Raw genomic sequence first — 16,222 nt, 5'->3', positions numbered from 1 at the left:
TTATCACCACTGAATCTGTGACTGTCACTCACTAAAAGAGTAGTGTCACCAATTACCATACGATTTGAGCAGCTAAGTCGCAGTAGGTAGAAATAAACTTTGTAAAATACAAAAAACAAGAAACAATTGAATATACATGTACTATCAGTCACATATCTATGTCGAGAAATTAACCCTGGGCACAGTAGTGCATGTCAAACATCATTTCTGTCATCTGAATACATATATGAATACACTTTGAAAATTTACATGTTAGAAAAATATTCACAATCTAGTATACATATAATGCTAATACACTTTGAAACAGTGTACAGGTCTGTGGGCTGGGACTCGCCGTAAAAAAAAAATGTTGATTCAAGTTTTTACCCGTCAAAAATACCCACTTTGGCTGGATTGCCCGTCCGGTTGGACGGGTGGACGGGTGGACGGGTGTCTGGCTAGCCTGGTGCCCGGGGGTAAAAAAAAATTCTGCCCAGTGTGGGGTTCGAACCCATGGTCCAAAAAAGCAAAAGGCCTGGTTTATAGCTCAGCCTCCGGATTTTTTGCGCTAGCGACCCACCGTTAGGGGGGTTAATTGGCGCTGACACATACCACTACCTTTGGGCCATCTACAACACCCCTTGGTAAGGTCTCTCTGCCTCCGAAACTGTCGAAAGTTGCAGAGATTCCTTAGAAGTGCGTAGAGCCCGGCGCCATATGCAGGTAATGCATTCATATACTACATATACAGGAGACCAAATCCGGATTTGAGCTAGCAAACATCCCCTTATACATGTAGTTTATGAATACACCCCTTACACACAACGCCTTTCCCACCTCTGTTAGCCGACTGAGCTATATCCCACGACTCACGAAACATGGGCTAAATTGGAAGGACTATTCCGCATAAACAAAATATCTCCAATCCTCCTAAAAAAATACTGGATCTTATCAAACAAGACACGCTGAAAAAGGCTGTCACATTTATTTTTCATAAAAATCCGTGGTTTAAGCCCTATAATTGGGAGAAAAATCTTTTTCCACTTCTCGGCGCCTGGGTGTAAAATATCAAAAATGGAAAAACAGATGCGATATGTATAAGCTATGCTAAATAACACTTTTATCACTGAAGGAAATTCTGATAGTTCCCCTTGACATAAATCACAACCAAATCTAACAAGCTAAAAAAAAAACTGAATTTTTTTATTTAGTAAACATAAACAGCATGAAATGATATTACTCGGGGAGATAAATGTACCGGCGGGCCTGTAGCGTGATACATTCGACGTTGTTTGAAAGGCCATCTCTATTTAATATGTATATTTGCACACGGCCCCCAACTAAGAGTGTGGTTAAACGAGGGGGGCCTCCCGAGTTCTCCAACAGTGGACAACAAACTCATGTCTGCTGTGCATTATCTCGGTGATCTGAGCATGGCAAACTACGTTTTATTTCTATTCTAACATACCATTATGAAATAATGGAGCCATTGCGTGGGTAGGAGGGGTGGGTGGGTGGGGTGATAACACCGAAAACAACCGCTTTCTCCTTTTTGTTAATATGTAACGGTCTAGGTTGTGTCGTTATAATTTTGGACAAGTCCATGTCAGTGGAGTGGATGGGAAATAAATCATCCAATCAGAGCAAGTCACGTGACAGTTATTGGCCAATAAAAGCACATTTAGAACCTTTCGATGTCAGTTCGAACTCTTAATTTGACCAGTTTTGCGACGATGGAGGAACGATGATTTTAAGTCAAACCAATAAAAAAACTGTCAGAAGTGAACAATTTATTCCGTGGAGAAACCTGTAGATTTAGTTGAAGTTAAAATGAAAGTTGCTTCCTGAGATGGTAGCGTTGCCCAGAATTTGATGACCATGTGAAGCCGATTTAGGCAGACACGGGCCTACAACTTTGTCATCTGGGGTGACAGTATCTATGGAGCCAGGCGTGTGGACACAAGCCACGGAGACATCCGACGACTGCGTAAGATGTAAAACACTGCTCAAACAGCGGCGGTGTTCTTCACACGGCCTTAGCTATTTGTAATTTCTCGGCTGGATTCGTTCCAGTGGCCAGTTACGGACATTATCCCCTATATTCCAACACCAGCGTGGCTCTGAACAGTGTCTGCAGTGGCGTGGAGATAGTGGTTTGTGTACCGCTGACTCAGTATCAAGGGAGATGTGTGCCACCATTGAACACAAGCCGCTCACTCCCATCGCTTGTTTGTAATACCAGCAATCCGCTACTTTTGGAGGGGCTACAAGAGAACGTTTAAACATCGAATCGTTGCCCATGTTGCGCTAATCCAAATGTCGTGGTTAGTACCTAAATTCTTGTTGTTTGATGCCAGCTCTTTTTATCCCATACACGGGATAAGTGCCGGTTGGCCACATGATGTGGGTAATGGTAAATAATTCTCCTTTAAACTTAACTGCCTGACGAGTTATATGTAAAATCATTTTGCCTTTGTCCTTGGACAATGTAATGTGTCAAATTTTGAAGAAACAGACGTTCTGACAGCACAACGCATCCTTTCTATTTTATTAACGAAATAGAACCGTCCCAGCGCCCTTGACAAGGATGGTAACTGTGTGTAGATTGTCAATTTGAGCGCGTTCGCGCACCATTGCTTTAGTGTCTGGAAGACCTGAAGAAATAAACCAGTAATTATGAATAAAGTTTAGAGCATAGTACTTACAAAATACAAAATACAAAATAAAGGCAAAAAAGTTGTAGGTGTGACCAGGTTAATCATCTACGGCTGAAGTGTGATAGCTATCATTCATGAGCAGAGATAGATGAAATCATTCTCAATTAAATCAGGATAACTTTAAATATCAAATAGTACTTAAAACTTACACGAAACGCTTGGTTTTAATTTTTTATTATGGAGCACATGATGTTTGCACATGATGTGGCCTAACGTGTGTATGTACAAAAGAGCTAATCATCTTTCTTCTTGGGTAGCCTGCTCCGGTGACGTCAGTGGTGGGGGGCGTTAAATTGATCCGAATATATCTGAGCAGTGATGATGATGGAAAAATGCATAAATAGATGGGTTGTTAAAAATGTAAAGTATATCTCAAAAACGGGAAAAAAATCTCAATATTGTTGTCCTATCTTTGCTTAAAACCGCACTCTTCGTTCCATATATCCTTTAATAATAGCACGAACTAAAACAACCAGCATATATTTTTTTTTCATTTTTTCCAATATCCCAAGTAACGGCAAGGTTATAGTCTTCAGTGGACAAAAAAATACTGTTTTAGGAGAATATATAAACGACAGATGGCTGGGAGTAATTGAGTGTTGAGCTAAAGGATAAAAATATGCTGGGGTATATGATGGAGCCTAACATATAAATGTACTAAAAAAGCTTCTCAGCTGACATCTTGGGGTGAGAAATGGCTTTAAACTACAGTTTCCAGAGGACCCACCGGTCAGTTCGGAAATAAAGTGGACGACTGTGATGAGGTCAATGGTGATAGTTATCAAAACGACGTTGTTGAGGTCAAAGGTCGAACTAGAGGCGCCAAGCTGGCCCCGCGTTCCAAGTAGGTTGATAGATGACATCATTTCCGAATGTTTTCGACCATAGATGGAAAATATGCATCAAACGGAGACGTTATTAAAAATAGAAAATATGCACACACTTCTTCATTTTCGTCGTTTTGTATTACCTTTTCATCTATCCTTTAAGTCTTAAATATTGTTCCTTTGTGAACATGATTGATTTCCAGAGCACACACCGGTGATGGAGAGACGCAATAAGGAATTCTCTGATATCATAGAAGAGCTGATGTTTCGCGTAGAAAAAGCCGTGGAAAAGAAACATGCCTGCTTGAGTAAGATACATTTATATATTTTTTGTTAACATTTAACATTTATCAATTCATTAGCGGTGTTGAATGCATATTTGAATCAGTGGGAACAAAAACAACGTTATCATATATGGTCTGAAATCTATTTGTTTATTTGATTGATGTTTTACGCCGAACTCATGAATATTTCACTTATACGACGGCGGCAGCCTATGGTGGGAGGATATGGTTACTTGCCCTCTCCTTTTCTCTAAGAATTTTCTAAAAAAGCCTGGTGTCCTCGGCATGATACTTCAGTGATGTTATGTTTGGTGTCTTCGGCGTGATACTTCAGTGGTGTCATGTTTGGTATTTTCAGCATGATATTTCAGTAGCGTCGTGTCTGATATGTCTTCGGTATGAAACTGCAGCTTTGTGGCCGCCTGGACTCACCCTCCCACAGTGTGTGTCCATACACCTAAGTACTCCTCGTCGTAATATGACCGAACTAACTACGACGTAAATCCTCAAGCGTATCAAATCAGTGAATCCTCCGTTAGTTAAGCATTGAATAATGTTTGTTTGGTCAGATCGACATGAGGACGAACCAATCACCAAGATGTCCGAACTATCCAATGCCCCATCTGATAGGATGTCAGTGATCTACATGACCTGGTTAAAAACCAATAAATCAACCCTTTTAGATGCTTTCCATAAACTGAAGATTCGCACGGCGAAGTTTTTTCTGAACTGCATTAGCTTACTTCAGGTACGTAGAAACGAAATATTCTTGAGTACGGCGTAAAACACCAATCAAATAAATAAATTTTCACCCAATATGGTATTTTTAAACCAAGTCTTAAGTTTTGTTTTTAATGAATGTTTTGGAGGTCCAGCGTTACTTTTAGTCCAAGAATCAACGTAATCAATTTAAGGTTCGTGTGACAACAAAATGAAGAGCCCACGTATTCACAGATTTTTTTCCGTGCATTTTTATAGAAATAAGAATATATCTGTTATCCGCCTGCGTGTCTACCTGGGTCGTAAAATGTGACAAGAACAGAAAATGTGTTTTCGTTTCCTTTCAGTTCAATAAACGCCGTGGTCCTAATCTCTTTGATGTTTTTCACCTATTTCAGTTGTTCCAAAATGCCCTGTTCATCAGCGCTGAATGTAGGAGTATTGATGGGGTAGACTACCTGGAAAAAAAGATACCAGAAGTATTGCCATTGGCCAAACCTAGGAACGACATCTCTTCAGAAACTATGACACCTTTAGTGACAGCCTTCTATGGTAAGAATGCCAAGTTACTGCTTAAACTAAGCAAAAGTTTCATTAGTAACCAAACGACAAGAAAACAGCCCCCTTTATATATATATATATATATATATATAGGGGGCTGTTTTCTATGTATGTATATATATATATATATATATATATATATATATATATATATATATATATATATATATATATATATATATATATATATATATATATATATGCTTGGGCTTTTACATAAATATATATATATGCTTGGGCTTTTACATACATATATATATATATAATATATATATGTAATATATATATATATATATATATATATATATATATATATATATATATATATATATATATATATATTTATAGAAAACAGCGCCCTTTATATATATATATATATATATATATATATATATATATATATATATATATATATATATGTAAAAGCCTAAGCATACAAACTAAATATATATATATATATATACATATATATATATATATATATATACATATATATATATATATATATATATATATATGTAAAAGCCCAAACATACATACTAAAAATATATATATATATATATATATACATACGATTTTTCGATTCAAACTATGCCGAACGACACCCAGTTTTCATACTTTAGTTCACCGGCCCCGATGAACTAGGTCGAATGTCTGCTTCTAGGGACTTAGATCCAAATTCAATCCTGAGTCGGGTCACACCAAAGACCTAAAGAGGAACTTGTAGCTTTCAGTTCAGTATTATGGGGATATGGAACAACTGGTTGACCTGTATAATGGCTCAGGCGGGGCGGCTTATTTACCTTCGTCTTCTCAGTGAAGCAGCACCAAATAAAAGAACAGTGGAAATCCGCCTGCAACAAGGTGGCGCATTACATACACTATAAGGTCTCCTTCGTCGTCATAGGACTGAAAAATTGTTAACTACGACGTTAAATCCCAAGCACTCACACAGACGGAGACTCGATCAGTGAACGATTCGGAAAGCTTAAAGAATGAGTGCAAATTTGTATCGGCCAAAATAAGTTCAAATACAAGTGCATGATATAATTCAGTGGCGACAGCACTTTGGTGGCATATACTCGGCCTGCTACAGGAAGACACAGTATGTACAAACGACGTATGACTCCTCATCATAGATTCCTCGTCATCTGACTGAAAAATTGTTAAGTACCACTTAAAAGCCCAAGCATACATATGTATATACGTACCAATATGGGGTGCACTTCTGTATCTCAAACATGCGAACGGTCGCCACCCAACATGCCAAAGAGCGGTGGTTAGCACCGAGCACTTAGGTTCCGTCTATGCATTCACACGTAAAACCATGCTCCATATACGTGAAACATTCTTGAGTATGGTCACGGTTAAACAATAACAAAAATTAAGAATAACTAGTACTGAATCTCGTTCAGCGAACATTGCCGCTGATTTGCATAATCTCTTAATTAGAGTCTTAGAAATTTGTTTATATTTCTTTCAGAGAAGGCAAAGACTCTGAGAGAGTTGTGCCAATCCGAAGAATACGAGAACCCGATGATAGATTCTTTAAAGCAGAAGCTGACAAGACTTTATGGAGATAAAGGACGACCAAAAGTAGCGATTCTGGTGAAATATCCGGTTGCCGTGCCGTCGATGTGCATGTATCTGAAACAATCGACAGGAATCAAGTGTAAAGGTGCCTGGGCTAACGATAGAGGTGGGACATCCCCTACTCTTAAGTAGACACAGTACTGTGGTTCTCTGACTGATAAGCTGTCGGACAGAGAGCTACAAAGTGAAAGTTAATGAAACTTGGCGAGAACCTTGGTTGTTAAGAATCAGAATCAGCCACGAATACGAGGCTAAACATTGCAGAGAAAACTCTACACAAGGTGATAAGTTCGGAAACATTAAAAATTTCTTTGAAGGTGCAAAAAGAGATTTTTATTCCTAATTTTTTATATTACTGGGAAAAAATTTCCTTTTTGAAGTCTGAGAAAAAGAGAATTTTTTTATGAACTGTTGTTGTTATTATTTTTAGAACTGTATGAATGACCAATACGAAGGTCGTATAGTCGAACTTGGATCCGAAATACTTCTTTTCATTGGTTTATTTATTTATTTTCATTGGCCGGAAATACTATCGGGGCCCCGATTTAATAAGCCCATGATTTGTATCAGGTTTTTATTGACATCTTCTTGATACTGTAAAAAGAAAACTATGATTAACATAACGAGCCTTGTCTGCTTCTTTTGTTCTGTTAAAAGCAACGTTCTTTTGGGTTCATAAAGCTGAAGTACATATGTTTCAGTGAATGAAACAATGGAACATCTTCGACGTGGGTGTGATGTCTTGATAACGACTTGGCCATTGTTGGTCTATCACTTAAAGGGAGGGCCCTATTACTGGAATTGCATTATCCGAACTGACTCTCCGTACAATGGCTTCGTCACCTGGGAGCATCAAGGTATTACGCCTAGATAATTATTATGCGTTTGTTTAGTTTTTTGAGACCTCCTAACTAGTTCATCGAGGAGAAATGAGAAATCACTGAAACAGTTCAGCTCATTTGTCTTTGGTTTTACGCCTTGTATCACACTGATATGGACGAAGGAAACAGTGCAGTTCGTCAAGGAATCAACATCCGGTGAGAGCTTCCACTCAGCAAAAAGAACTAAACCTCTCCAGGTGGAAAAGTTAAGCCTTAAGGGGTGAGGGGTCAGTTGTCTGCACTGAGGCCGTCTTATTAACATAATACAGGACTTTCAGGATGGAGGGTGATAGTTGGCACAAAGGTCACACGTAACCGGTGAAATTCGACCTCTTTTTCAAGCTATTTCGGTTAGAGTTTATTCAAATTATTCAATTATGTAAATGATAAGATACTCCCAAGCACCATGGCTTAAGCAAAATTATGTAAAAAATGCAGTGATGTTGATTACAATTTGTTAGACGTCACAAGTCTAGATTTAGTCCAGGCCAAATATTCAGCCAAACTGACCCTCTACAGATGAATCGTGAAGCCAGTTTGAGTAAAACAACAAAGTTTTCATTCATACTGTTGAGTTTTATATTTGTGTGGCATCTGAAGGAACATTATATCCACTAAAGTTTATCAGCGTGATTGGGTGTGATATTATGCCTTTGTAAGGCGTATGTTATTCTATTAGTTTAGTTTCGGAGCCTCTGTGGCCGAGGCGATGTTGTGCGCCAGCACGGCACAATGACCCAGGAGCCTCCCACCAATGCGGTCGCTGTGAATTCAAATCCAGTTCATGCTGGCTTCCTCTCCAGTCGTACGTAAGAAAGTCTGTCAGCAACCTGCTGGTGGTTGTGAGTTTCCTCTCTCCATAATGAGCATGGCGTAAAACACCAATCAAATAAATAAATGAATGGATAAATCAATTTAGTTTCCTTAAGAAGATGACCTAGAAAGGACCTACTTGATGGAATCATGATCAGTGACTATCTGTACGCTGATCCAAGACTTAACTGTTAGGGATATCAGTTTGCATATCAGAAGTTACTGTTGTCATGGGGATATGAATCCTGTTCATTTAGAGAAGATCATGAGTCTTCTTGGCTGTGTTGGCAATAGAACTCTCTATACACTGAAAAAAGTACACAATGCCTGATGTCTAAGTGAGGCGAGAATGTATTCCCTTATTAGAACATAACACTCTGTCATAGTATTATCCTGTTAATCTAACAAATCTTTGTGTCAAATTAACGTAGCATAGTGTGTCATTTTGATGGTGTTTACGCCGCACTCAAAATAGAATATATGTACTATTCTTAAAAGAATGGTCTGCTCCTATAGCAGATGATTCCAGCGTCACACTGACAACGGGCTTTCCGTTAAATGTAGTAGATTATTTTTCTGAGACTAGGTTCCCTCACCTAAAGCTTGTTGGAGATATTAACATGTTGTTGAGGTTTGCCTGAAGCGCCCCTAGATGGTTTAAGATATATTTCTTACAGCACACGCGTCGCTTTCCTCCTTGCGCTTTACACTAGGCAAGTTTGACCTTTGGAGCCTGGGAGACGCTCATAGGCTAGTTTAGGCTTAGTCTCGTCACGCGTGTCCTCCCGTGGAACTATTTAATCAGTTTTCATCAATATAATAGTTTTATGTTTTGGTTAGAATCATTTTGTAAATACTCTATATAAATCGAATGTTTGTGTATAAAGTGTTGTTAGAGACAAATATGGAGACGGATTGTTTGTGTTTTCTGACATCACTCCCTGCCTCATCATAGTTACCACAGTGACCTCGGCGTCGTTCAACACTTATGTGTAAAGTTTACTAGTGGTTACAGAGATGTAAAGCGAAAGGTAGAGAGCGACGCATGTGTTGTAAGGAGTATGGGTGTAAGAGAGGCATACAAATGTCGTAGTTCTTAGATTCGTCTTTAAAGGAAATCTCATATAAATCATAGCGATAATATTAAAACTGCACATGTTTTTGTTTATTCAGCCCCCTAGTGGTGAAGTTAACCGGTAATTAAATACATACGTACAAAGCGCATAGTGCAATAAAGCTTACACTCTATAATTTTAAGTAGTGATGAATGGCTGGTATATGTTTGGCAAAATGTATGAAACTTCGTGTGGAGGCACTTAATACTAAAACCATGACTTAGAAGTCTCAGCACCAATGTTTTAAGACGGAGGTTAAAATCGTCGATTTTAGTACATGACATGTTTCAATCTGTTTGCTACAGATCAGCCGGACAAAGCGGAAGTGAGTCGCTTTTCTTTTGACGACACGATCCCACCCTACGGTGTTGACTTGCTCCTGGAATCCATCAAGGAAGTGACGAGCATGGAAGTAACACAACTCCAACGTCATTTCACCGAGGAGTACAATCAGGCCTTGACGAACATCCAGACTGGCAAAAGCGAACGAAAATCGTGGGCTCAATTCAACTACGAAATTGAACAGCCGTTTGAAGAGAGCAGAGCGGATTTATTTTGTCATGGATGCGGGGTTTTTGTTTGTAACGAAACCTACATTCGCAAGCTTGACAGCCTTTGGCTCTGCCTGGACTCGAATGTCATTCACAAGCTGAAGACGATTAAACATCCAGAGCAGATCGTCTTCAATGACGGATATGCCAAACTTGGACGCTTCGTCTGCAAGCGTTGTGGGGAGAAGTGGGGCATTGTTGTATACGTCCTTCGGCATTCTCATCTTGCTTTTTCCAAACAAGGCCTTGACATCTTCGTCGACAGTTACTTCACACCTTACTTTCCCAGCTGGAACCGCTGTGGCGTCAATTGTGGCACGTTTCAGTACAATCGTGACCTACTTCGGTGTCTCCCGTCTACTTTCTGTGTGGAGGGCGAACCTGTTGCAGAATTACTAAAGAATTTGCCAAAAGTAAACGAGGTGTAGTGCAGTCGTCACACCAGACTATCACAGAATAACACAGAAGAATGTGAGCACCCAGCGCTCGTATTGCTCACTGGTGCAATAACAAACTTATTCGTTATTCACCCCGGTTTGTTACATTAGTACATTCATACATTTGGAAAATGTGATATTCTATATTGTGTGACTATGATGTAGCCTACTCTCAGTGAGAGGTGAAAGATAACTCACGAAGTTTGGATAGACCGGTAAAGGAGAAAGAAAATAAAATTATGTGAACATCAGATAAAAGAGCCTGAAATATTATTAGCAAATATTGTTTTTAAAATTGTTTTTGATATTTTCTTTCAGGAGTAAAAGGTATTTGAAAATATTTTTGTAATATACAATTGTGTCTTTTTCTCTTTAAAGAAAAATCAAAAAAATATTGAAAAACATATTTACAACGAACTTTTCTCACTCTTTAATCTGAACTTTATATAATTTTTGTTTTCTCCACCGTTAGCTAAGAGGTAATAATAACCTATCAGTGTGAATACCACTGTATTTGTATTTTAGTCATAACAGTTTTGCTGTAATTATTCACGTTGGGTTACATTAAGTTCACGGGTTAATGTACCCAGCCGTGTAATATAATTACGTTGTAACAAATGTGACATTGCACAGTATGTAATATTTGTAAAAAAGAAAAGACAAAGTCCTGATATTTATTATTCATGAAAGAAGTGTGTAATATAAGTAAAAATGCCGCCTGTTCTTGTACCATTAATGTCATCAATTACATATTTTTTCTTGACCATTCGTAAACATCTGTCAACTTTGCTTTCGTTGAGTTTTGTGTTTTCGTCGCAGCCAATCGGCTCGTGACCAGTGTGGCCTTAGGTTCGAATCCAGCCGTTATTAATTTTGTTGCGCCATTTAAATCAGCATAGGTTTGTAAATGTCTAACAAAGGGCAGAGTTTAACGAGACACTCCAGTTTCATTCCGATTTCTTCCACCCATATGGCAAACCACTATGTGAAACATTTTTTGGAACGGCACGAAACAGCAAATTCAAATATATAACTGATCATAAACATTATCCGATGATTAAATAGTGATGAACATGATAAATTATCAAATGCAAACAAACACTAAAATGAAGTATATACCAGATGAAAGACCATTAAACGCTCTTCAGCAAAATAGTTTGCTTTATTCTTTTAGAATTTGTCAACCGAGTAAAATGGTTTTAAAACATCACACTCCACGGTAGTGACACAGAGGGTATTAATGACATCTATAGTTTTTCCTTGAAGTAGTTCGTTTCAAATTCCACTCGGTGAATGCATTCATGATCTACATGTATACGCATTTAGAACGATGAAATCTAACGATATATGCGTGTTAATGTGCAAAATCCTGATGTGACGTCCCAAAATAGCGAGAAAAGGTCAACGTTGAATGCATTTTTATAGGTTGAAAAATTATAATATAACGAATCCAACTAGTTTTGTGGACAATTTCAATGGGCTTTCATCTGACATCTACGTCACATTCATGTTTCCTTTGACTTTGATTGCGGAAATATATTGGCTTGAGCGTCTGTTTTGTTTATTAAGAGCTCGACTGACAAGCTCTGTCATCTCCACATTACATCGTTATATCGTCAAGGTATCTGATGATGTCATACTGAAAAACGCCAATAAGTGGAAGCTATTGCGGCAAGTTTGAGTAATGCGATATCTCCGGTACCCAATTCCACCGCCATTTCTCAAAAGCTTGATTCCTTAAAAGCACACTTCTGGAAATTGGCGTGTTGTAAATAGACAGTGGAAATACATTTTAATAGCACAGAAGAGGGATCTGCTGAGATATGTAAACATGGACTATGGAGCTGATATTGCACACCCAATATACACCCCCACACCAACACCCACCCATCTACCCACCTACCTCATTCCTCAGCCGCTAAGAGATTGAATATTGAACTCGTTATACAGCGGCGAACACCAAAAGACGTGTAGTACTCGCCTTTAGGTGAATCTAGTTAAAGCAATATGAGCAATAAAGATGTATTCTACACAAGTCCACTTAGTGGAGTATGGTGGCAAGTACAACGAGTGAGGCAACGCGTTACATGAAGGATGCAGTATTTCCGTTTTATTGAAATTCATAGGATAATGAATCATGTGTCGCCCTGGCGTCAAATGTTGAGGTTGCCACAGAATAGGCCTACTTATTGTGACGAAACGAAGTACTTGTAGGAGTAGAAGTTTGTTCAGTGTAGGGTGAGCTGACTCCAAACTGAAACTGAACAAGTATAAACTTGAGCGGTTTGACTGGTCACTGACAGTTTTACCCTGTGCCTCAACATGGAACAAGGGAAACAACTCTTCTAAGAGAAGCCTTAAAGACCCGATATAGCTATTCGCAAAAGCGTCTTGGTTATTTGTACTTCATCTGCAACATGGTCTGTTGGCAGTTGCAGGATGGAACGTACTCTCATGGAACGTACGCCCTGTTATATTCAAGCTTTCGGGATCGGTTAAATGGAAATGACGAATGGCAATGAATCTAATTTAAGAAGTGAAAACGGACTTTTATTTGTATCGCATCATCAGATTTCTACATGGTCTTACGGAATGAATGACCATTGTAATGCATGCTCTAGTAATACAAAATCACATTCCTCGGGTTAAGTGTAAATATCGGGTTCATCGAGCGAGCATGTAGATATACAAAGATGCGCCACGGACGTCTCAGCCTTGTACGTTACGCATGCTCAAACTAGGCCCAAGATTTACCTCGAAATGAAAAAGTTTGGGGCACTGATAAGATAATAAAACCGTATAGACATATTAGGTAGGCGAAACACTACAAATTCCCGCATGGTTATTCCGAATTAAAATATGTTAACTGAAAACACAACGCTGGACTGAATGATTAAAGTACTGTACATAATGTTCGAAAAGATAACGTAAACATGCTGTGTACGTGTGCATGTAGTGTGCACACGTGTATTGTGTACATGTACGTGTCCTGTTAGCTTGTACTGTGAACATGTACGTGTGCTTTTCACGTGTACATGTACGTGTCCTGCTCACGTACGTTATGTACGTGTCCGGTGTTCTTGTTTGTTGTACCTGCGCGATGCTCGTTATACCGTGTATGTATGTTGTGTAGGTGTGTTATGTACGTGTGCAATGCTCACACGATTTACATGCTTACACGGCTCTTACACCCCCTAAAGCCTTCAAGAAAAGTGCGATCATCAATAAATAAATTTATAGATTAATTAATCAATTAATTAATCATTCAATCAATCAATTAAATTAATCATTTATTTATTTATTTGATTGGTCTTTTACGCCGTACTCAAGAATATTTCACTTATACGACGGCGGCCAGCGTTATGGTGGGAGGAAGCCTGGCAGAGCCCCGGCCAACCCTAGGTTGCTGCCGGCCTCCCACGCATCAGCTAGACCGCATTGTTGAGAGGCTTCTGGGTCATTACGCTGCGCGATAACCAACTGAGCAAACGGAGGCGCCCAATCAATTATTAATTGATAAATTAAAACGAGGATTCTAATATGAACATTTCCAAGTGAATTACCTAGGTCATGTTTTAGGGACTGACGGAAGTCCGAGCTAAACATTTCCAGTTATCTGACAAAACCACTGACAAAATCGCACCTGAACAGTTGAGGAATGGTTTCGAGCCAGGGACCTTCTGGTTGACGTCTAGCACTATAGATTAGCTGACGCCTAGCAACACAAAGACCACCACTCAAAACGCCAAAATCCAATGATAACGAAGCTGTCCTAGGCTTATTAAAATCAGATTTAGTCTTTACCTGTGAAATTACTCTTGACATAGATTTGTACGCTCATTTTCAATTTTGTCGTAAAACTAGGACGACTCTAAATATTAATGATGAAATTCCTATGATGAAAATCCCTATGAATGCTTGGGGTTGAACGTCGTACTTGACAATTTTTCAGTCAGTCGACGACAAGGAATCATAAGGTTTCTGCGCAATACCGCGTCTTCTTGTGGCAGGGCGAGCCCATGCCGCAAAGTGCTGCCGCCCCTGATGTACCATGCCGAAGACACAAAACATGACAATATGCTAACACTTGGCCAACCATTCATGTTTCCTTGCCCTGTTCCTCTCAGCGATAAGCGCAGTAGTAGCAAGTAGCAACAAATGCCATTATTAAAGCCTTTGGTATGACCCGAGACGGGTTTGGTCCCGGGTCCCCCGAGTTCAGCTTCTCTATGGTCTTGAAAACAATGCAAATAATCGTCACCTTATAAATATTGCGTAGCAAAGTATAATTTGATATAATATAATATTATGTTTAATATATTGTGTTGTTTATTTCAGTTCTTTTCTGTGGTTCCTGTATTCTATATCCAGTGTCTAGGTCATGTTGCATGTTGCCAAGGGACATCTGTTTAAGCGTTTACATGAACAGTTAAAATAAAACTCAAACTGACAACAGGCCCGGTTACGCGTGACCATTTGCCAACTATCACACTGTCGCAGGTGCTCTGGTTTTAGTCTATGTGCTGAAGATTTTTATATAGTATATAAAACTACCAGCAGGGACCAGGCCTGGTCCGAGGCTTGGTCCATGCTGGTGGTCCGAGGCCTGGTCCGTGCTGGTAGTCCGTGGCCTGGTCCGAGGCCTGGGCCCTGCTGGTAGTCCACGGCCTGGTCCGAGGCCTGGTCCGAGGCCTGGGCCCTGCTGGTAGTCCGCGGTCTGGTCCGAGGCCTGGGCTCTGCAGGTGGTCCGAGGCCTGGTTCCTGCTGGTAGTCCGAGGCCTGGTCACTGCTGGTAGTCCAAGGCCTGGTCCGAGGCCTGGTCCCTGCTGCTGGTCCGAGGCCTGGTTACTGCCGCTGGTCCAAGGCCTGGTCCTTGCTGGTGGTCCGAGGCCTGGGCCCGGCTGGTAGTCCGCGGCCTGGTCCGTGGCCTGGTCCTTGCTGGTGGTCCGAGGCCTGGTCCGAGGCCTGGTCCCTGCTGCTGGTCTGTGGCCTGGTCCTTGCTGGTGGTCCGATGTCTGATCCTGCTGGTTGTCCGAGGCCTGGTGCGAGGCCTGGTCCCTGCTGGTGGTCCGAGGCCTGGTTCCTGCTGGTTGTCCGAGGCCTGGTCCGAGGCCTGGTCCGAGGCCTGGTCCCTGCTGGTGGCCCGAGGCCTGGTCTCTGCTGGTGGTCCGAGGCCTTGTCCCTGCTGGTAGTCCGAGGCCTGGTTCCTGCTATTGGTCCAAGGCCTGGTCCCTGCTGGTAGTCCGAGGCCTGGTCCGAGGCTTGGTCCCTGTCGGTGGTCCGAGGGCCTTATGTCTGCCGGTAGTCCGAGGCCTGGTCCGAGGCCTGGGCTCTGCAGGTGGTCCGAGGCCTCGTCCCTACTGATAGTCCGATGTCTGGTTCCTGTTGGTAGTCCGAGGCCTGGTCCATTGGCATTGCTTTGATGTTATTGCATGTTTAATGTGATGACAACGTAGCATTTTGAGTAATTATATACTAAAATTCTAATTTACTTTCTAAAATATAGCAGTTAACGTCACAGCACCATATTTTTACCTAATTGTGCTTGTCATGTTTGGGGTGTAATATTTGTGTTTAAATTCTATCTGTTAACATGAACAGTTAGAAGAAAACCTTAACAGAGGTAAGTCGACAAGACGCCGTATTTCATCGCGGTTAAGTTTGACCATTTGCCAACTCTACGCTTATGGCCTCTTATGTGAACTAAGGGCCTACCAATGTCTGTATACTACTCACAGGATAAC

General features: G+C 40.4%; 1 protein-coding gene across 1 annotated transcript; it reads left to right on the top strand.

Annotated features, from left to right (window-relative positions):
• The first annotated feature begins 3,027 nt into the window (after positions 1-3,027).
• LOC135481683 (uncharacterized) lies at positions 3,028-10,469 on the top strand. The gene is made up of 6 exons (XM_064761358.1): positions 3,028-3,831; positions 4,377-4,555; positions 4,926-5,079; positions 6,572-6,787; positions 7,383-7,538; positions 9,796-10,469. The coding sequence occupies exons 1-6, from the start codon at positions 3,741-3,743 to the stop codon at positions 10,467-10,469; spliced, it is 1,470 nt and encodes a 489-aa protein (XP_064617428.1). The 5' UTR covers positions 3,028-3,740.
• Positions 10,470-16,222: the final 5,753 nt, after the last annotated feature.

Source organism: Liolophura sinensis, unplaced genomic scaffold (assembly GCF_032854445.1).
Source record: "Liolophura sinensis isolate JHLJ2023 unplaced genomic scaffold, CUHK_Ljap_v2 scaffold_473, whole genome shotgun sequence".
Classification (NCBI taxonomy): Eukaryota; Metazoa; Mollusca; class Polyplacophora; order Chitonida; family Chitonidae; genus Liolophura; species Liolophura sinensis.
The sequence above is the reverse complement of the archived record's forward strand: the minus strand, read 5'-3'. Positions and strand labels throughout refer to the sequence as shown.